Source organism: Glycine max, chromosome 8 (assembly GCF_000004515.6).
Source record: "Glycine max cultivar Williams 82 chromosome 8, Glycine_max_v4.0, whole genome shotgun sequence".
Taxonomy (NCBI): domain Eukaryota; kingdom Viridiplantae; phylum Streptophyta; class Magnoliopsida; order Fabales; family Fabaceae; genus Glycine; species Glycine max.
Window position 1 is genome coordinate 1792312 of NC_038244.2, and position 21813 is coordinate 1814124.

General features: G+C 32.7%; 2 protein-coding genes and 1 pseudogene across 2 annotated transcripts; 1 reads left to right on the plus strand and 2 right to left on the minus strand.

Moving 5' to 3' along the window:
• The first annotated feature begins 5260 nt into the window (after positions 1-5260).
• CEL8 (endo-1,4-beta-glucanase) lies at positions 5261-10617 on the plus strand. Its single transcript, NM_001354869.1, has 9 exons — positions 5261-5592; positions 5677-5889; positions 6012-6212; positions 8168-8257; positions 8448-8612; positions 8746-9030; positions 9192-9540; positions 9634-9708; positions 9836-10617. Exons 1-9 carry the CDS (start codon positions 5392-5394, stop codon positions 10132-10134), a joined length of 1878 nt encoding a protein of 625 aa, NP_001341798.1. The 5' UTR covers positions 5261-5391; the 3' UTR covers positions 10135-10617.
• On the minus strand, positions 10438-16571 carry LOC100780714 (long chain acyl-CoA synthetase 4-like; annotated as a pseudogene).
• A 1692-nt stretch (positions 16572-18263) lies between these two features.
• On the minus strand, positions 18264-21042 carry LOC100527141 (NDPk domain-containing protein). The gene is made up of 7 exons (NM_001248574.2): positions 20872-21042; positions 20501-20647; positions 19788-19825; positions 19623-19673; positions 19123-19290; positions 18911-19023; positions 18264-18688 (listed from the first exon to the last, which is right to left on the minus strand). The coding sequence occupies exons 1-7, from the start codon at positions 20939-20941 to the stop codon at positions 18565-18567; spliced, it is 711 nt and encodes a 236-aa protein (NP_001235503.2). The 5' UTR covers positions 20942-21042; the 3' UTR covers positions 18264-18564.
• Between the last annotated feature and the right edge of the window lie 771 nt (positions 21043-21813).

The following is a 21813-nucleotide window of genomic DNA, read 5'->3' on the forward strand; positions in this document are numbered from 1 at the left end:
CTCAAATAAATATATCAATCTTAGCATTATATACATGCAGTTAAATTATAAAACTATAGTTAAAGTATATTTTACAATATATTTTTAAAAAATAATATAAATATAATATAATATTATATAGAATGTTATCTATTAAGTATAAAAAAATATTATTAATATATAATTATTTTAAAAAAAATATAAGACATGTGATCAAACTGATTGAAAACCATAACCCTCTATCAGTTGTCCCAATTTTTTTTTTTTGAAGGCTAAGTTGACCCAAAATATAACTCAAACTGATCGAAACCTATAAAGAAAACAACTCGATCCATAAACTACAAAGTGGTGATAATAGTGTTGTTAAGCATAATGGTAGTCCGGGGCAGAGCTTAATAATGATAGAGGGTACGTTGTTTAGGACTAGAAGGTTAAATTGTTTTCCTGAATTGATTTCAAAACTTTAAGTTAAGGATGCATAAAACATACGTCTTCCGTGTCAAAATAATTAATGTTTAAGCTTTTAAAAAGAAAATAAATTGATTGATATTCTCATTTTTCAACACAAGATATTAAAATATCCATTACAAATTTATCTTATGATAAATAATGTTATTTTAGAATACTTAACAATATATTTATTGAAATTAAGAGAGAAAACAAAAATATTTTGATAAAATTATCCCTTAATAAATATTAATTTTCTTAAAATACTTGTTTTACTGGTCTGTATAAAAATATCTCAAATATAAGTTATTTTAGAATCGAGGGAGTTGCTCACATAATCAATCTGTCAACAAGAGAGAAAATTCTGGCTACGCTCCACTGATTAAATTCATATACGTCGCAAAAACCACGTTTATAAATATAGGAATCAAATTCAACAATTTGCTAAGTTGTCACTCATGTTGGACGTCTTGCGAGTATAATAAATTCATACTGTTACGAATTTACGATGCATCATGTCAATATCAGCTCTTTGGAGGTAGGATTAGTACATGATGTTTGGCAGCATATATATCCGTTATGAATTTAGTTTGCAAAATCAAATTTCACTTTGAAAGGATTTCCAACAGAAATTGGTCTACCAAGTGTAATGTTAACGCAATTGATTGGCCAACTAGCTAACCTAGACTCTTCACCTTGATCATATAGTTGCCAAGCGCAACTTGAAATTTTGACTTTTGACGATCTCTAATTTCTGTAAGCTCCCAATTGAAGTCAGTGTAAGACAACTTGGGAATGTGGAAGGCAGCTATACTTAGAAGGAGAAAAAAAAAGATGTTTTGTCTATATCGTATTGTGTAAAGTCAGGAGCAAGTGCCAAAATTTCCAAAAGGTGACCTAACGCACTCAACAAAAGATAAAGAAAGAAAATACTCTAGACTTAAATTTGGGGACACGATGTTAGGGTATGAACCAACAGTGAATTTTTCCTCTAGCAAAACAAGGAAGGATCTCTTTGTCTGATTTATGAAGTCATGGAGTACTATGTACAAACCCTTTAAAGTTGTTTCAAATTTGTTCTTTTACTGACCTTGAGAATGCAAGCAACGTGCGGCCTCATTGAAGATCGTATGTAAATCCCTGTTTGGTAAGATTAATAAAAGTGAGTGATTATTTTTTTAAAAAAAAGTTGAACGATGCCCATGTCTATCTTTTAACTCAATTGATAACTGATAAAGCTAATTGAACGGTAGTATTTAGTATTTATAGTAATTGCACGATCATTAACTCATATCTAATAGTAATGCCATGCATAAAAAAAAAGGAAAGAGACAATACATGAGAAAATTTTCCTTCCTTGTGAAGTATTTTACATAATTGTATATTATTAATTAAATTAAAATAATTTTGTGTGACATTATATCTTCATCCGCGTATTAGTTAGAAAAAGAAATGAAAATCAATATTCAAGAAAAAAACTTTCTTGGCATATACTAAAACGTTGGACAACGGGCACTCAACGGTGGGAATTGTCGCTGAACTCAGTCATTCCGGAAACTTGCCTCTTTGACTTACGTATGACGTGTCAAAATCGTTTGTCACTCCATTTTTTTATGCTGATTGAAACTTTTAAAAAAGTACTAGTAAAAAAAATAAAAAATTAAAGACTGAGAAAAAGTTCATGGAGAGAGAGTGTGAGTGTGTGAAAGAGAGATTTTAATATTTTATCTCATTTTCGGCGGAGGCCGTTGATTGCGGTTGGGAATAAAGCGCTCTGACATGGGGACACCATTTACCTATAAAAATCGGTGGGAATTGGTTTTGATCACATACTCCTTCTACATTTTCTCTCTCCATTTTCGTTTTTTAATAAAATTCGGTGTCCTAAATTTTTTAATTAATCAACTAAAATATAAAAATATTTATTATATAAATCATACAACAATATAAAAAAATATTAATCGTGTAATTTTTATTTTGCAATAAAAAATTTATTTAAATTTATTAATTAAAATGTACTTAAGAGACACCATTTACCTATAAAAGTTAACAACTTCAGTTAACTTTTTTAAATATTTTAAAAAACTCAAAGATCAAAATAAACATTAATTAGGGAAAGCAACCTTAGAGTATTATTTAATGGAATTCTTGAACTCAAAAATTCATATTCAAAAACTTTTATTTTTTTATACCATTTGAGAGAACATAAAGATTTTATTTTGTTTAAATAAAATTTAAGAACCTAAATTAAATTCTCCCACTCCAATAAAAAATAGTAAAAATTATTATATCATATGTAACATCAAAATAATTTAAACACCCAAAATATATTTTTTCACTGTGCTCTTAATGACTAGTGATTCAACTGAAGTTATAGCGGTAAAGTAAGTTTAAAGTAAATTATTCTCTTAAACTGAAATTGATTTGGATAGAAAATCCATTTTGTACGTTTGCAAGAATTCATTTTTTACTCCTTTAAAGCAGTGCACTTTATAGAATTTTTTTTATCAGTGAACTTTAAAAAATAAAATACAATAATAACTACTACTATTATTTAAAAAATTACTCCGCAACAGTTAAAATTGTAATCAATTTTACATTTTCTTGTATAAATATATGGATTTGATTTTATTATATTTTTTTAATGATAAAGTATTTCCAAAAAGAAAAAGTTGTAGGATGAAATATTGAATTGACGGTGATTGTCAACAGTCCTCTCCAGTATGACAATGCCCAAATCAAAATATTTGACATTGCTGCAATTCGATTTGTTTAAAACACAATTCACTTCTTTCATTGTGCTAAGAGTTTTATAAAATATAAAATTTCCCGAATTTAGTAAAAAAATGATTATACGTGTGCAAACACAATTATTCTTAAATTTGTTTAGTTAATTTTTACCTGGGATGCTGTCGGTGGCAATAGAGAACTAATTTCAGATACGAAAATAAAATAGCTATAAGTGTCGGTTGTGGGGCATTTGAATCCTGGGTACAGGTCCTTCACCTGCGATGATGTTCAGAGAGAAACCATATGGACGCAGATGAAGCTTCACCGTTGCGATGTTGCGAATCAATTATTTAGTTCACAGTTAGTTGTACAACTACTTCAATTTCGTTGTTAGTTGTTCCCATTACATGTGACTCAAGCGCGTACAATCTCTTCTCTGATTAATTTTACATCTTATTAGTACTCTCATTTTGACTCTTACTACAAACACGTTTTCTTTTGTAAGAATATAAAAAGATGGAATATGAGATTACTGAAATGAATTATCACATGCATGTGTCAGGAAGAATGCTAGCTAGCTATTGTTCCGTTGAATTGTAGATTAATGTCTATGATTAATGTTTTTTTTTTTCATTTGCAGTGATGCAATATTGAAACCCGTCCACAACCTTTTTCAAAAATCACACTAGTAATTCTCAAATCATCCAAACATGCTCGTTACTCAATTTTTAAAGTGAAGATTTCCACTAGGAAAAAAATACAGTATCAGTAATTTAATGAAGCAATAAGCTAAAAACATCCGCGCAATAGGAAGCAGAGCTTTTTCTTTGTTAGTTTACGGATAAATCATTAAACAAGGAGAGTAATGAATAATTAAATAGCATGGGGCCTGGGCTACGGCACGTAAATCACGGAGGGGCTCCTTTTCCACGTATAGAACAAGGAACAATCAAATTGAAAGAACATGGGGGTTCCATTGAAACCAAACATTGCAGGCGAGAAGTTAATAACGCTGGGAGATGGGAATCGTTGCCGGTCAAACATTGTTGACACTTTTGCAGTAACTAAACCAATGGTAAGTCATGTGGCTCTTGCCTTGTTGTGGACCATATAAAAGAGGGTTTCGGGTTATTCATAAATGTTACCCACCTTGGTTAAAGCATTTGAAAAGGAATGGATGAGTAGATCACTCGGGGAGTAATTAATTAACTGACTATAAAAATACTACTCCTACTACTATATTAGAATGTGTCTATTTAAGAAATTACTGATGACAGAGTTATTTTCCCTCTCCCCTGTGTATCTTATTTAAGAATAGTTCCATGACAGATTTCCCTTCTAAAGTTACACGTGTTGACATGGTTGTGTTTTAGAGTGGTTGCATTTTCTACCAAAACAGAATTAATGAAACATTTGTATTTTGTTGAATTCAAAATGCTGGTGCTCAATTGCTAGGTTATTAGCAAGTATTATTGTGTACTCTGAGATATGTGGTGTGACCTTGAAATAGACTTCCTCTAATCACTCTAATTTTGCCCCCATAAATAATTTCTTTTATGAAAAGTGTTTAGTTATTGCTTGCCAGTATCTATTTTTTTTTTTTACAGTTGCTTGCCAGTATCTAATTGCACAACAATTTCAAGAAATGTTTTAAACAAATAACAAATAATTTGACTAGAAATCAGTGGTGGCTGCTATTATCTCATTGATCTTGTTGAGTGAGGAAAATGGTTATTGTGTGATTCACTTGTAGGGTTAGGCTACATTCAGTAAGTCAAACCATTTTTTAATTTCCCCCCATATTTTATTACTCTATGAGTGAGCAGTAAATTTAATTTCAACCAAAGCAGATACTTTTAAACCTCACCGACCTCCATTATGTAAGCCCACATGCCATTGTCCCATTCTCATATCATCAGGAACGTCTGAATTGCAATTTGCAGCCACTTCAAAATCCAAAAAAAAAAATAATAGTACCAGCAAAACAAATAATAACTTAATTTACATTTTTTTTTAATTGAATGACTGTCAATTTCTGAGTTCTTGATACCTTCCTTTTTCCCACCCCTCCATAATATATAGAGCCTCGAGCTCCTCAGTTTCCAATCCCCGTACTCTCTCTCTCTCTCCCTTTTCTTGAAACTTCCCTCTTTCCTTTAAGGATTCCCTCCTAATTTGGTGGGATTATCCCTCATCAGCATTGCCATTCCCTGTTTCACTCACCACATTGAAGACATGGAAAAGCTTATTCGCATGTTCCCTTTGCTCCTTGTTCTTCTTCTGTGCCCCAATTTTGCCTTTGCTGGCCATGACTACGGCCAAGCTCTTAGCAAGAGCCTTCTGTTCTTTGAAGCTCAGAGATCTGGTTACCTTCCCCACAACCAGAGGGTCACATGGAGAGCACATTCTGGTTTGCAAGATGGCAAAGCAAGCGGGGTAAGTTTAAGAACTCTTTTACTTTAGTTTACTCACCCAAATTCTTTCTAGTCCTAGTTTTCATGTTGATGTTAAATTATGCAGGTGGATCTAGTTGGAGGGTACTATGATGCAGGGGACAATGTGAAGTTCGGGTTACCCATGGCGTTTACCGTTACGATGATGTCGTGGAGCATCATTGAATACGGCAAACAAATGGCTGCTAGTGGTGAACTTGGTCACGCCATGGAAGCCGTTAAGTGGGGTACGGACTACTTCATCAAAGCGCACCCTCAAGCCAATGTTCTCTATGGAGAGGTACCTTATTTTCTTATTTTAATTTTAATACAATGTTTTATTCCTAGTTGAATTTAGATGCTATTACACCAAGTAGTAATTTATTTATGAATAAAGAATGTCGTTGGTGTTGTGACAATTAGGTGGGAGATGGGAACACTGACCATTACTGTTGGCAAAGACCAGAGGACATGACAACCGACCGTCATGCCTACAAGGTCGATCCGAGCAATCCCGGTTCCGATCTCGCCGGAGAAACCGCCGCCGCAATGGCCGCCGCATCCATAGTTTTCAGACGCTCTAACCCTGCCTATGCCGGCGAACTTCTCCGCCATGCCTACCAGGTACTACACTGGCTACTAGCTTTTACACTTTAGTATTATTTATTTAATATAATAATTATTGTGTGATAATGAGATGGGCGCATTGTAGTGTAGAAAGTGGACAAACAGTGAAGCGTGGTGCGCATGAATTGTTTGTTCGGAACGGCATGTGTTAGTGAAACGGTTGGAGTTAATAGGCAGTTACACTTTTATGGCTCTTTTGTCAGAGTCGTTATTGCGAGCGACCAAACTTGGGCCTCGTAGGTTACACCGCCATATTTATGCAATAGCCCAAAACTTTGCTCCAAAAATAAATAAATATATATAATAAAGCCTAATCTTTCTTTTGATAACCAAAACCTAATCCCTTTGCCCAACTAGTATAATATGAAGTAAGCATAATTTCAGTAAATTATTTTTATAATTTTCTGTGATTTTTTATTATTAAGAAAATGCTTTTACTTTTTTCAACTTGTCCTTTTCTCTTTAAATTATTGTTCAATAATTAATTTTTTTCTTTTCAAAATGAAAATTATTAATGGCATTTATTTTCAAGAAAAAATAATTTAGTCTTGTAAAAAAGTTTGATTTCTTTAATCCTTTAGAGTTTTCTAAAACGACACTTGTTTCAAATCAAGAAAATATTCGTAGGTGGAACTGTGGAAGTGAAACAGTTTTTTATTTTATTTTTTAAATGAAATTAAAGTATACTATTTATAATCTCATACAATTGTATTTTCTTTAAAGTATACTAAAGGTAAAGTTTATAACTATTTTGTTCTAATACATTTCCGGAATGCTACGTAATATTTGTGTCCTAAAAAAGCAATGAAATGAAGACAGTATCTAATCTAGCATTTTTGGGACCCATCAAAATGCTTTTTGTACACTTCTTAATTTCCCCCCAGCTTTTTATTTAGTCTCCCTTAATCTTGCTTTGTTGAGCAAGAGTTCACCCTATATTCTTTTTTCTTATAATAACTAAAGAAGCGTGAATGGATTCTTTTTATGACAAAAGTGAAATTTGTTTATTAAAATCAATTCACCTACTGAGCTTTTTAGTCCATATCCTATCTCTAACAATATCTTTTCTTTCTTTATTTTATTTTTATCACCCTATTAATGATAATAGTAGTAACAGTGGTCCTAAAATAAAGTTAGTTGTTATGTCTAAATGGGAACATGGACAAGAAAGAAGAGTGGCCAGGTCTCTCATGGGTTGCCGAAGGGGCACACATGCCCTTTTGTCACGGTATAGCCTTACCCTTTAGATCGTACAAATTGATCTTTTGTAGCCCCAGTTGATCGTAACCTTCCCCTCGAAATGGATTCACATCACACAAATGAAACTTCGTTATTGCCATTATGCCTATCACGTGGGTACAGTGTCGGTGCTATTTTTGGGTGAAATAACACTTTATTTGTTCGGTATGTACTTTTACTATACGACCACTGCGGGCGTTCAGCTACCATCTATGTGTACTGGGTCTTCAAAATAAAATTAAAAAAATAATCAAAATATTGTATTTGGGTTTTTACTAGTAAGGGTTACATTGGACCTCTATTTTGTGCTACCTTAACCTTATACTTTACTCTTTGACCACGTTTTCTGTTTTCTGTCACTGTTTGTGATTGGTGAAAAACATGTTGTATTTAATTATTCATTTATTAGAGTTGGAGTGATGAAGATAGGATGCTTCTGAAATTCCGATCTCAATAAGGTCCTTAAGTAAAAAATACTACTGTCGTCACAGATCTGAATCTGGTCCCCTCTGGTATCGTGTAGTACTAGTATTTTAGTTGCATCTAATAAATGAGGATACCCAAGAAGTTGATTTAATAAATGTTCACCAACTTAACATAAGGTTAATTAATTGATTCATTTATTGAGAATAATGGTACTCGATTGACTTTACTCCATTCTTTTTCTACCCGGACCTGCTCAACTGACTCTCTCTGGGGTTGTTCAATTTCAGCTATTTGATTTTGCTGACAAATACAGAGGCAAATATGACAGCAGCATCACGGTTGCCCAAAAGTATTACAGATCCATCAGTGGTTACAATGTAAGTTTTTGTTGTTTAATTATGTTTATTTCACCCCTTTCTGTTAAAATTGAGCAAATACAAAACTTTCCCATTTGGAAAAATGAATTAATGTGCATACGGCATGCCTAAATTAAAATTAAAAAAATCAATTGCAAATGAAAGGAAACAAAAGTAACAATTAATTGAGGGTTGGTAATTGAACGTGCAGGATGAATTGCTCTGGGCTGCTGCTTGGTTGTATCAAGCATCTAACAACCAGTATTACTTGGATTACCTTGGAAGAAATGGTGATTCCATGGGTGGAACTGGTTGGAGCATGACTGAATTTGGTTGGGATGTCAAGTATGCTGGTGTTCAGACATTAGTTGCCAAGGTAACACCAATGATTTTTAATCTTATCAATAATTAATGAAAAAGTAAAAAACAAACATAAGTTAGCTTCTTTTGTGTATATTATTATATCAAACATTAGTGACCAAGTAGCTTTCCTTGTTTCTTCCTTGCAGTTCCTGATGCAAGGCAAATCTGGGCATCATGCTCCAGTTTTCGAGAGATACCAGCAGAAGGCTGAAACTTTCATGTGTTCATGCCTTGGGAAGAGTAATCGCAATGTTCAGAAGACTCCTGGTGGCCTCATCTTCCGCCAGAGATGGAACAACATGCAGTTTGTCACAAGTGCCTCATTTTTAGCCACTGTCTACTCTGACTACCTTGCTTCATCTGGTAGAAACCTGAGATGCAGTTCAGGGAATGTCCCCCCTGCTGAGCTTCTCTCCCTTGCAAAGTCTCAGGTACTGAAAAATTGTCTCTATTTTTAAGTTTTAGTTCATATAAGAGAAAATGGGCACAATTATAAGGACCAAGTGAATAGTTTAACCTACTTTCAATTGAACTTTTTCATTCTGTAAAATCTATCAGCAGGATCTAAGTACTTGACATGTTAAATCTTCAGGTGGACTACCTTCTTGGGGACAACCCAAGAGCTACTAGTTACATGGTGGGCTATGGAAGCAACTTCCCACAAAGGGTTCATCACAGAGGTTCATCCATTGTTTCCATCAAGGTTAACCCTTCATTTGTCAGCTGCCGTGGAGGTTATGCTACATGGTTTAGCAGCAAAAGGAGCGACCCCAACCTGCTCACTGGTGCTCTTGTTGGTGGACCTGATGCATATGATGACTTTGCTGATGAAAGAGATAACTATGAGCAGACAGAGCCAGCAACATATAACAATGCTCCTCTTATTGGTATTCTGGCAAGACTAGGTGGAGGTCATGGTGGCTATAACCAGCTTCTTCCAGGTATTGTCATCATTATTCTTGCTTTATGTCCCTCTCGTTAAAACTCTTGCAGTGATGATAATATACTAATCAGCTTTAATTTCTTCCTTGCAGTTGTTGTTCCAGCTCCTAAGCCTGCTGTTACCAAGCCTCAACCAACCCCCAGTCCCAAGACAACTCCTTCTCCAGGTACTTTTTTGGCTAGTCACTTCACTTGCACATTCTTTATTGATCAAGTTAATTACCTGAGAAATACTTGAAACTAAAATGATATGTATGCTTTGATCAAAATCTAACTGAGGAATTTCTCTTTCAGCTTCATGGTCAGGCCCAATTTCCATTGAACAGAAAAGGACCACCTCATGGGTTGCCAATGGAAAAACTTATTACAGATACTCAACAGTCGTGACTAACAAATCTAACAAGAGTCTCAATTCTCTCAATCTTTCAATATCCAAGCTTTATGGTCCAATCTGGGGTGTCACAAAGTCAGGTGATTCATACACATTCCCATCATGGCTCAGCTCATTATCAGCTGGCAAAAGCCTTGAATTTGTCTACATCCATTCTGCTTCTCCAGCAGATGTCTCCGTGGCGAACTACGTGTTGGCCTGAAAGTGGCATGGGAATGGTTTACTGCTTTCTTGTGTAAGACTGTGTAGCCATACAAATGTGCAGCGAGGGGAGTGTCTTTACGTTTTTCCTTCTATAATTTGGTGTCAAATCTTCTTCTTCTTCTTCCCTTGTGTATTTTGCATTTCAGTAGGTTAGATCAAAATAGGTAGATTATATAAGATGGAAGGACCGGAGCAGAAAGGAGTGAAGAGACAAAAGGCAGAGCTCATCCTCTTTCTTCTCCGCTTTACAACTTATATACAGTGAGTGATACAAGACAGGTAGTGAAACAGTGTTGTTGAGAAGTTAAAAAAAAAAAGGTGAACTTCTCAATATTTCAGAGAAGAGTCATCACTTGTATTTTTCAACAGCTTTGGATGTCTTTTCTGTGTTTGATGTTGTAAGCTTTGCAGCATTTTGTAATCTCTACAGAGAAACAGTTTGTGCTATATAGTATTATGTTTTTGTGCTGTGCAATGCTAATTTGGTTATTTCAAGTTTATGATTGTTTAATTCAGTGGTTAAAAAATTTCCAGCCTAGGTCCAACGAAGATGGTGATGTGTGAATCTAAATTTAAATATTATTTATATTCTACTCAAAGAATAATGTTAAATGCAAGTGCAGCACTCTAACATAGCCCTAAAAATGGGTGGCAAAAAATTCTTTGGCTGTGTATAAACTATAAAAAAAATAGTAGTCACTCACATGTTATATCCTATCACATGTTATTCTTTAGACACATCCAGGGTTTAGATTCTGTAAGTGGTCATGGTCAATAGTAAAAGAAATACTTTCCTAAAATTAACAATATCATTATGTTGTTGTCTTTATATTTTTCCATATCCTAAAATATTTTCACAAGGTGAAAAAAAAAAACACGTGAGAAAAAACTAAAAAGTCACTTTCAAATTAAGATTGGTCTTGCAACAAAATGTGTCAAAATCCCCCTTCAAAATAGGCAAATCACAGTTGAAAACACAAGACCAATCTTGGAAGAACAACTGAAACCAATTTGCAACAGGCGCACGATCATACAAATAAAAGGACAACTTGGGGATTTTAATAAAAAAGCTAGGCGACATATTTTTCTGATATGGAACTTCTCTCCTATTCTTTGAGATTTGTGATGTGTGGCAACATCAACTTGGAGTAACCTGCATCTCATCTCATATTTCTGATAAAATTTTCCATTATCAAATGATAATCCTTCCTTATCTAGTTATGCTCCACGAGACTAACTAGGAAGCAATTGATAATTCTCCTTGGATAAGTTTGGAGCCTAGATTCTTGTGTTAAGTTTTGGCTCTCTTTATCAGTAAAATTTCTTTTGCAGGTAAAAAAAAAAAGTTTGGAGTCTAGATTTAAGGATTGGGAAATTTTGCTCCATTGATTACATTTTTTCCCTTTGTTCATTACGAGAGATCTCTAATCCTCCTAATTCCATGTGTTTTTTTTCCTCTTCATCTAAATGCTTTTTTTTTTCTTTTATATATAAAAAAAGATTCAAAACCAAAAAAAGAAGGATAGTATGACGTGTGAACAGGATTGATCAAATTTTAACAAGAGCGTACCATATCATTGAAGGATATGAGAGCACAAGTCACCACTCGTAGGAAACCTTCCACGTGTCTAGATAGAGGTGCTGCTCCAGACAAAATTATACGTACATTTCCCCCCTAAACCTTGCTTTACCTGATCAAGTTACAAAAAGAATATATTAGTCAGCAATTTCGCTACACTTGCTGTTCCTAACAAGGCAGAGGGGAATAATTAAAATTAATGAAGTTTCACCACCTTATTAAATACAATTCTGTCAAATAGTGGAGATGCCTCAACATGATTTTGCCCTTTAGTCATGTTATGCAACTTGCTAAAAAAAAATCAATATTTATCAGAATATTGTAAGGCCCGGCGAGGGATAACAACAATTTTGGTATATAACCAATAATAATATAAATGACCTTTTTGTGTGAATTGATTTGATTGACATAGGATAGGAACACACGTATACAGTACTGTAAGTTTTACAGGGTATGTCATGATTTGGCCTAGATAGCAATGACATACAGAAACATATATGGTACTTAATATGAGTAGGCGAAATTGAACACTGTCTGTTTCATAAAGCTCCCTGAAGAAATCTTTTGGGTCAAACATGTATATCAGATTGAGATTGAGAATTTTTTAATTCAAAAAGAGAAAGGGAAAAGACTACTCCAATAACTAAAAAATAATTTAAAGAGTTGTTTTGTGTCCTTCCTGAAATCATATTTTGATTATCAGCAGTTTTAAACATCACATTATTTTAGAAAGATCAATAACTGTAACAATGACAAAAGCTTACCATTGTACACTCTATCGAGCACACGGGGAACCGCAACAAAAATGGTTGGCCTTAGCTCTCCAATATCTTCCAGTAACACTGACATCCTGCAGCCATTGCACAAATTGTGTTCACATTAATGTCAAGTACAAATTTGACTATTCTTGGGATAAAGTCAAATCGAAAGCTTGATAATCATATCAGGCTTTCATTCGGAAATGAAAGATTTGGCACATTTACTCACTCCACTCCAAAAACCTATTGAGGCACCATGCATTATCATTGCCTCCTCAATGACCCTAGCAAAGATATGTGCAAGAGGAAGGTATGATAGGTATACATCTTTTTCATTCAACTGCAAGCAGGAAAAAGGAGGGTAAGTCAAAGAGAGGATAGCAAAATATTCATTATCCTAAAACTGAAAACATTTCTAGAGACTAGAGCTCTCAAAATACCAACACTAGCTTACTTTTTCATTACAACTCTTCAGCAATTGCTGAATCCCAGCTAAGAGTGTAATAATGCTTTCGTTGGTTATCAACACTCCCTTGGGATCACCTGTAGTTCCACTCGTATACATTATTGTACACACATCACTTTTCTTTTTAACAGGAAGATCAAAACTCTGATTATGACCCTGCTCTAGACATAAAAAACTGGAATGAGTATTGAGAAATGAAACCAGTAAATATCCATAAACACATTGCTTTTCTTGGCCTTTTCTGAGCTGAAAGATAGAAAATTTATCCGTTTACTTTGAGAAATTTTTTTCTGTTCTTATTTCTTCTTTCCAATTTTAATAATTACAAAACTGTTATCCTATTTTTAATCTGTGTCCTGCTATAGAAAATTTGTACAGGAAGCAGAGAAAACAAAAACAGGAAACGTTTCTCAAAGTAAACATGCCCTAAATGTGCATATGTAAGTACGGAATTGAACTGAATTTCCCACTTACAAGGAAACGTTGGATAGAGATAGGAATATATCATTAATATTATTTTCTTATGGGGTGTGCGTGTGTGTGTTAAGAGTTATTGCAGACGCTGCAAAGTAATTATAGAAGGAGTATATTTTCAGTGAACTTTTACAGCTAATAATAAGAGAAAGAGTAATAATGTGTCAAATGAATAACGCACCACTTGCAAAAATTCATCTCATGAATACATTGCTAATCCAAACTTTTCAACTTCTTGCTTTTGTTCAGGAGTAACCTTTCCAAAGCTCACAAGTGCTACAAAATTAATTAATAAATAAATTAAGGTAATTGCTTCTTTCCAAATACATGAATATTTTAGGAACGAATGGAGAGAATCAATGAAACATACTCTTTAGATATTTTCCTGCATTTGGAAATGTCTTCAATAGCTGAAAAGTTTCAATACCAAATATATAAATAACACTGACTATTAACACAAAATTGTATTGCACAATTCTTAGTCCTTCCGAGGTCCTAACAATAATATAACAAATGATTTCAATAGGCGTAAACCTTAGGTATCTTCTTTTCTTCAGCAAATGCCATCGAGACCTCTGCATGGCATATAATAAATTCCACAGCCCTTGCATGTCAAAATCCATAATAACTATCATTTGAAAAATATTAGGACTGCAAAAGTTCATGGTTAAAGAATCTAAAAAACTTCACTAGTAATTTATAATGGATTATTAATGAGTCTAGAATAGGATGTCTACTTTTCGATATAAACACTTCAAACCTAAAGGACTGTTGAGTGAATAGTTGTGTTAGATATATAAACAAACCATTCATGTTACTTCCCCAAATAGTTAATTTGTTTAGATGATTGGCTTTAGACAATAGTGAATCTTGTGTACTAATATGAAGAAGAATAAATCAGTTTGTGGTTGAGTCAATCCATCACCTTGATGTAGAAACACGCTAAAGAAGCCTTGCACATACCTAAGGTATCGTATAAGGGAACACGATAAAGTCCTTGAGCATTGCAGGCCTGCAATTATGTTGCAATGTGTCAGTAAATATTGATAAAGCTAGTTTAGCAACATTAAAAATGGCCATCACTGGGTAGTCAAGGATGCCTACCACTTAATGTAGAGCACCAAATAATAGAAACAACAGGCAGACATTCAATGGATGAAAGTCATGTAACAACAGACATTTGATAAAAGAATATTCTAACAATACAGTAAAAATAGAAACAATGATAAGCAACATACAATGCAAAGAAACAGACAAAGATTATGATATAAATTCAATAAAAATCTCCAAAGATTAATGTTATTAGAAAGAAAATTTATATGGAGAAAATACAACATAGAAGTAAACAAAATCAAACTAAATTGTACCTCCATGTTCATGATCCATTCGGGGCAATTGGCACCATAAATACCACATTTTACACCCTGAAAATAGGCATTATGTAAATTTAAACTTAAATACACAAACTGCAAGAAAAGATACTTATATGAAAAAATAAAAAATCAAAGTGCACTACCAAGCACATCAATGCTGATAGAAAATAAAATATAAAAAAAACAGGTGAACAGCACATTAATGTACTGAGAATCCAAAATATTGGAGTAACATACTTGCAGTCACATCTATCACTTTCTTTTTTTCTTCTTTATTTTATTTCTGCGTCTCTCTTCGTACACCCCAAAAATGGAATGGATCTTCATCATTTTCCAATTTTTCCATTCTGTCTTCTTTTTAAAATTAAAAATATACCAATTCTAACGTAGGAAACATTTTGTGTAGGGATGCTAAAAAATCCTAGTTACAAAAAAATACCAATAATTATAACTATAACTAGTTTTATATATTTAGTTATATAAAATAGGTATAAAACTATAATTAATTTTATGGTTATAAGTATTTCAAATAATTTATTTTTATTTAAAAACTAGTTGTAGTTATAAAACTATAACTAATTTTATAGAAATGAGTACTTTAAATAATTTATTTTTATTCATTCATAACTAGTTATATAATTGATTTTAGACATAACATGTTATATAATTGGTTATATAACTAATTATATATCCATATTTTAAAAAATAATTAGTTATATCAAATTACACCCATATTTTAAAAACTAGTTAGTTATAATATCCACCTATAATTTAGTTATTTATTATATATGATTATAATTATATAAATATCCAAATTATGACCCCTGATGTGTGGGCGTGTAACATGAGGTGAGTTGATTGTTAGTGTGCTGTGTTATGATATATCTTTAGAGACAAATCATCTTGATTGAGACACTGTTCCCATCAGTCTGTTTAACACTAAATGTGTGCATTGTGGTTTTTTATTTATTTATTTATCTATAGGAATTTAAGATACATATTGGGAATTTATAATAACTTAAAGATTTGAGTTAGACTGATTAATAAAGTGTGCATTGTGTTGTGTTATATCATACTATACTTAGTTATAAATCAAAGGAAGAAAATAAGATAACATTGATGAATTGTGCATGGAAGAAAATTTTGGATTTGTCCTTTTTATCTCTTGTTATTCGATAATTTTCACAAGTACAAATCTCATTTTTTATAGACCAAAATTTTTTTTCACAAAATCGTCCATCTTTTTTGAATTTATTGGTTTTGTAATGAAAAGTATAGGACTCTGTTAGCTCCCCGGCTATTACTCCATTAGGCAGGATTTTTTTTGCCCAAACACTTATTTGTTGAGGAGAAATTGATCCAATTCAGAGTTGTTGATGTTTATACTAATCAATCATAGAATAAAAATTCTGATTCAGTCCAATTAAGCTTCCTTCCTATGAATCTGGAAATTCTTCTCGGATACAAGGAAATGATTCAGTTTCATAGCTAAAGATCATAATTCTCGAACTAACAATCTAAAAGATTCTGGAGCATGTGTAGGTTTAGGTATTGTTCCTCCAATGATCGTAGTCCCGAGTACTTCTTGCCGAGTTTTAATATGATCAGATTTAATAGGAAGCATCTCTTGTAACTGAAAATATCCCAGCAGGTGTTAAGACCTTGAATGGGAGGAGGAAGGGGATCATGGGCGAAAATGCTGCGGTAGACAGGGCCAATGGGTGGCTTTCCTTCTCTGGCCTCTGTGGCTTTCTCCACCTCAACGATGAACCTCTTTTCTGCCATCCCAATCGAGTGGACCCTTTCTTGCTTCTGCTTTTGGTCTTTCTCTCTTCTCTTCTGAATTGTAACCTTAATTAGTTAAAACTTACGCGAAAGACAGTTTTGATTGGTCAACCATTTCAGATCCCTATACAATTTTTTCTCGGCTAACTAGCTAGTTAGTTACTTACTCATTTCCATATATTATTTCTCTCTTATTTTACTTTTCTTTTCTATTCTTTAATTTCTTAACTACTAAACTAATTTTTTTAGACATAAATTATAGAAAGAGTTTAATTTTTTTATGTATGTAAGAAATTTTAGATAACTTTTAATAATAATAATAATAATAATAATAACAAATACTTATTAAAATAATTTATTGCAATTAGGGAGGCTTAAAAAAACAAGTTTTTTAAAAAATACCTATAACTAGTTTTATATGAATAGTTATATAAAAGTAGGGATAAAACTATAACCAATTTTATAGTTATAGATATTTCAAATAACTTATTTTTATTTAAAAACTAGTCATAGTTATAAAACTATAACTAATTTTAATTTTATAGAAATAGGTATTTCAAATAATTTATTTTTGTTCATCCATAACTAGTTATATAATTAGTTTATTTATAACTAGTTATATACCCATATTTTAAAAATAATAATTAGTTATATCAAATTATACTCATTTTAAAAATTAGTTATAATTATGGTTACAATATTCATTTGTAATTTAGTTATTTATTAGATATGGTTATAGTTATGTAAATATCATTCTGAACATTCCTTGTTGCTATTTAGATTTTTTTATTGTACGTATTCATTCATAAATGTTTTGTTCATAAAAAAATCATTAACCAAAATAAACCTAAACAAAGGAAGTTGTTATATTTAAATTGCTTATCTTATTTCCAATCTTAATAAAAAAAAATGTATATAAGTAAAAAGTTATGAGGGCCAAAAATATTTATCGACTAATAGTAAGAAATGAATCTTTTGAGACATAAATTTGTCTCCAAATGAAGAAATGGAACCTTAGTCTACAACCTTAAGAGACCCAATTATTTACCAACATTGTTGATAATTTGTTTTTAAAATGATAACATTATCTCTCTTAATTGTTTTTTAAAATAGTGTATTTAATTATAGAAGAATAAAGAAATTAACAAGCAGAGAAAAAGGCAGGCGTTTATTTATGCTTCGAAAAAGTTCAAGGATACAATACGACGTCAGATGCAATTGACGTTGGGTATGGGTATGGTGTGTTCTCGCAAAAAAAGGTCTAAATGCAAAAATTCTTTATAAAAAAAAGTGATTAATCACCTAATGTACAATTATCATATCGGACCAGTATCACCAATTCCCCGTGTCAATACTTCCTTAATATTTTCCAGAAAATAGAAAAGGGGCAAAATTGAAATACGATCTTTATAAAGATAATAAACAAGGGACCACCTTGATTATTATTAGATTTTATAAATGATTTTTATGATGTTGAACAATTTTATTTTTGTTACGACATCGCTTTATTGCCGCCATCATATACCGATATTTTTAAGCAGAGAATGTTAATAAATGTTTCAGAAAACTTCTGTCAAGAAATTATAAGTGTATTTTTTTTCAAAAAAAAAAAAAGTACAACACTTCATATGACTAATATTCCTTATCGTAATTTTTTAAAATAAATTATTTAACTTATTAGCTAAAACTCGTGAAAAACATCTTATTTTCAATTCTGAATCACCTTTTCTATTATAGGATGAACAAATGATCCTCAACTCTTTTCAAAAAGCCAATTGACCCATTTTGAAGTATTGGCAATTGTCACACATTGTCTTCACCCGACTGATAAAAGATAAAAACAATGCAATTCCTATTAAAATATATTAACCGTACCAATCTCAAATTCTCAATCGCGCTTATTTATGGCTTCTAGAGTTCATTCTGACAAATAATTTATTCCAAAAACTCACTGAGCAGTTGTTATAGAAAACCCAAGGCATGAGGGAAAGAATCAGTTGGCACCATAAATCCACTTCTCTGCATTGCTAGTGAAACTAACCAACTCCTCTGGCTTAAACCACAACTTAATCTCATCCTTGGCAGTTTCTGGACCATCACTCCCATGGATGATGTTTCTGCATGCATGGACAACAATAATCAAATTGTGATCACCAAATAATGGACAATTCATTATGTAAAGAGAAACGAAACTAGCACTTTTCTTTGGTAAACAATTATAACATGTTTGGAACCAGTTAAGAAGTAAGAAATTACATTTTGGATGTGAAAATTATAACTATAAACATCTCAGTAAACGTAAAAAACCACATCTTGTAACCAAACATGCTATTAGTTACCTTCCAACAACAACAGCAAGATCACCCCTAATGGTTCCAGGTTCTGATTTCTGTGGATCTGTGGCTCCAATTAGCTTTCGGCCATAGGAAATAACTCCCTGTCCTTCCCACACCTATGATATCAATTTTTGGAAACAAGAAAAAAAGACAGATTAGGGACACTGGCTTGTTGGATTCCTAAGTCAGTGGTTGAGTCATTTATATTTTCTAACCATTGCAATAACAGGGCCAGAGCTTAGAAAATCACACAGCCCATCGAAGAAGGGTCTTTCTTTCAGGTCGTGATAGTGCCTTTGGGCAAATTCCTTTTTAGGAATCACTACTTTAATTCCCACAAGCTTGTACCCTTTCCGCTCAAAACGAGATATAATCTCAGAAATCTGAAATAAAGAGAAAACAAATGGTGAGAAAAACCTGAACAAAACCTCAGACAGGGAAGTGGGAGAGAAATTATTAAATAGTCTTGTCCATGATTCAACTAATATATGTGTTACACATAGTTGAGTTTTTTAATTTAAAAAAGAATTAATAACAAATCATTAGGTATCATCATGTGGAGATTAGTTGAGACTTGAAAATATAAGGACCCTATGTAATAATTTATCATAGTGGGGACCATATTGCAAAATGTGCAGACAATTTGCACTAGCATGTTCCCGTTGTTTCACAAACAAATGATAAAGAAGTGCAAGAAATGAAGTTTTCACTTTACCAGGCCTCTCTGCACTCCATCAGGCTTAATGGCAATGAAAGTGCGCTCCAGCTGGGTAAGAAAAAGTAGACACATGGTATGGTATGGTTTGCACGTTATAATCGTGTCAAGGAAAAACAGCACGCAAGCAAGGAAATGCAGCAGTTAGGGAAATATCAAGCGTACCTCAGCTGCCTGCACCTCCTGATCTTGGAACATGTAAGCTACGAGACAAAACAAATCAAATCAAATTAGCAGCAGATTGAAAATATCTGGTTAAAGGACGCACAGTGTAATAGTATTTTATTTTGTGTAACATCGAGAAACCACCGACAAATATAGCAAATCGTTGAGACTTTGTTCAAACTTCAAAGTTAACTAACTGGTGTAAACTACTATGATATTAAAATACTAATGTATATATTATAATCAATGCAATCTTGTAGGAGGACTGATACACACGGCAAAGGCAAACAGAATGAAAAAATGGTTTTGGTTTTTCCAAGTGATTTATGATTTATCTGTTAAAATGTTATACAGTTCATGGTGGAGATCAAGGAATCTGTGTCAATTGTTAAAAACTAACAGGATTGGATTGAAAATGAAAAGAATAAGCAAGGATTGATTACTTTAGAGGCTAGCTTGATTGAAGTTTTGAAAAAGTTTAAAACGTAGGGGATATTAAGGGAAGTAATAATCCAAAAACTTAACCTGATCCCCAGACAGAGACAGCAATGGACAAGGCTCCTCTTCACTTTACAATAAAAACGCATATGATGAAACAAACAAGGATGTATTGGTGAAAATTAGTTTAGTTAAATCTGATGAAACTAAACAGTAGTGGAAAAAGTGAATGTAATTGTTTCAACAGTGTTATTATTATTGAGTATTGAGGAAACCTGCGGCAGGAAGAGCAAGAGCTCCTGAAATCCATGATGATGATGATGATGAAGAAGCGGATCCATTTCCAGAACCGTTCTTTCCGTAAAAAAGAGGCACTTTGCTGCTCAATGAAACAGCCGCAGCAGCCCCAAGCGCACGTCCTTCTGTAAAAGTGATTATTATTCTTAATTTGTCATAATCTCAATCAAGAAAAACCAACCACATTTACATTTACAATTGGTTACTCCTGAATCCTCATCCTAACGAGAACCAAAACAAAATATATTAAATCCAAGCAAAGAAATCAAGTTTATGTTCTGTGTGTGTGGATAACCAGATCAAGATTTATTTTTATCATGACGGTAGGGTTACAAAGAAAGGTAATTACGAGAGTGAAAACGAGAGGATAGAAGGGACCTCGCGGCTCTGGAAGCAGATTTGCAAACCTGTGAGGCCATCTTCTTGGCTCAGTGGCAGAGAGAGCGGAGAGTGAAGGAACAACTATTATCGGTTCTTTTAACTCACTTTACTGCTGTGCTCAAACCTAACCTAGGCGCTCACATTTAATATTAAACATATGCATTATTTTAGAGCTATTTTTTTATCAATAAAAATAAAGACAGTAAACTCATTATTAAGAAAATATTTTATCATCATATCATATTATTACTGAATAAATGCTTTTTTATTTTAACCCAAAAATTTAAGGTAATGATGTAAGATGTCGTTATCTTTATATATATGAGACAGATTGAGAAATATCTATGATTTATGATATTATGATCCGGAAAAAAAATATTATCAATAAATACAAAAATATAATAAAATAATCAAATCATTTACATGTTTGTATGAAATTATTTTGCACAAGTAATATATATATATATATAAATTAAACTCTAAGTATTATTGCAAGGCCTACTTTACAAATGAAAAGCGAATTCATACGGCTCTATGCTTTTGATCCCCACAGCTCCGCGGCTTCCTTAACAACCCATGCAACCCACGGGTTCAAATAAAAAATTAACACCGGATGAGACACTTTCTAATAATTTTGTATTGAGGCGATATTGTCATGATCCGAATTGATTTTGTAATATAATCACATGTTTTATTAGTATATTGGATACCTCGATAACAATTGCAAAAGCAATCAAATCACTTAAGTACTTCCAATGTTCGAAACGATGATGTAGTAATGATAAGCTTCATGATGAGACACTTCCAATAATTAAAAATAAAAAATAAAACACACACACACACAAACAAGTTTGGCACTCTATCAAATGTCAAAATAGAAGCGTAAACAAAAGCTTAATTAGGTTAAAGG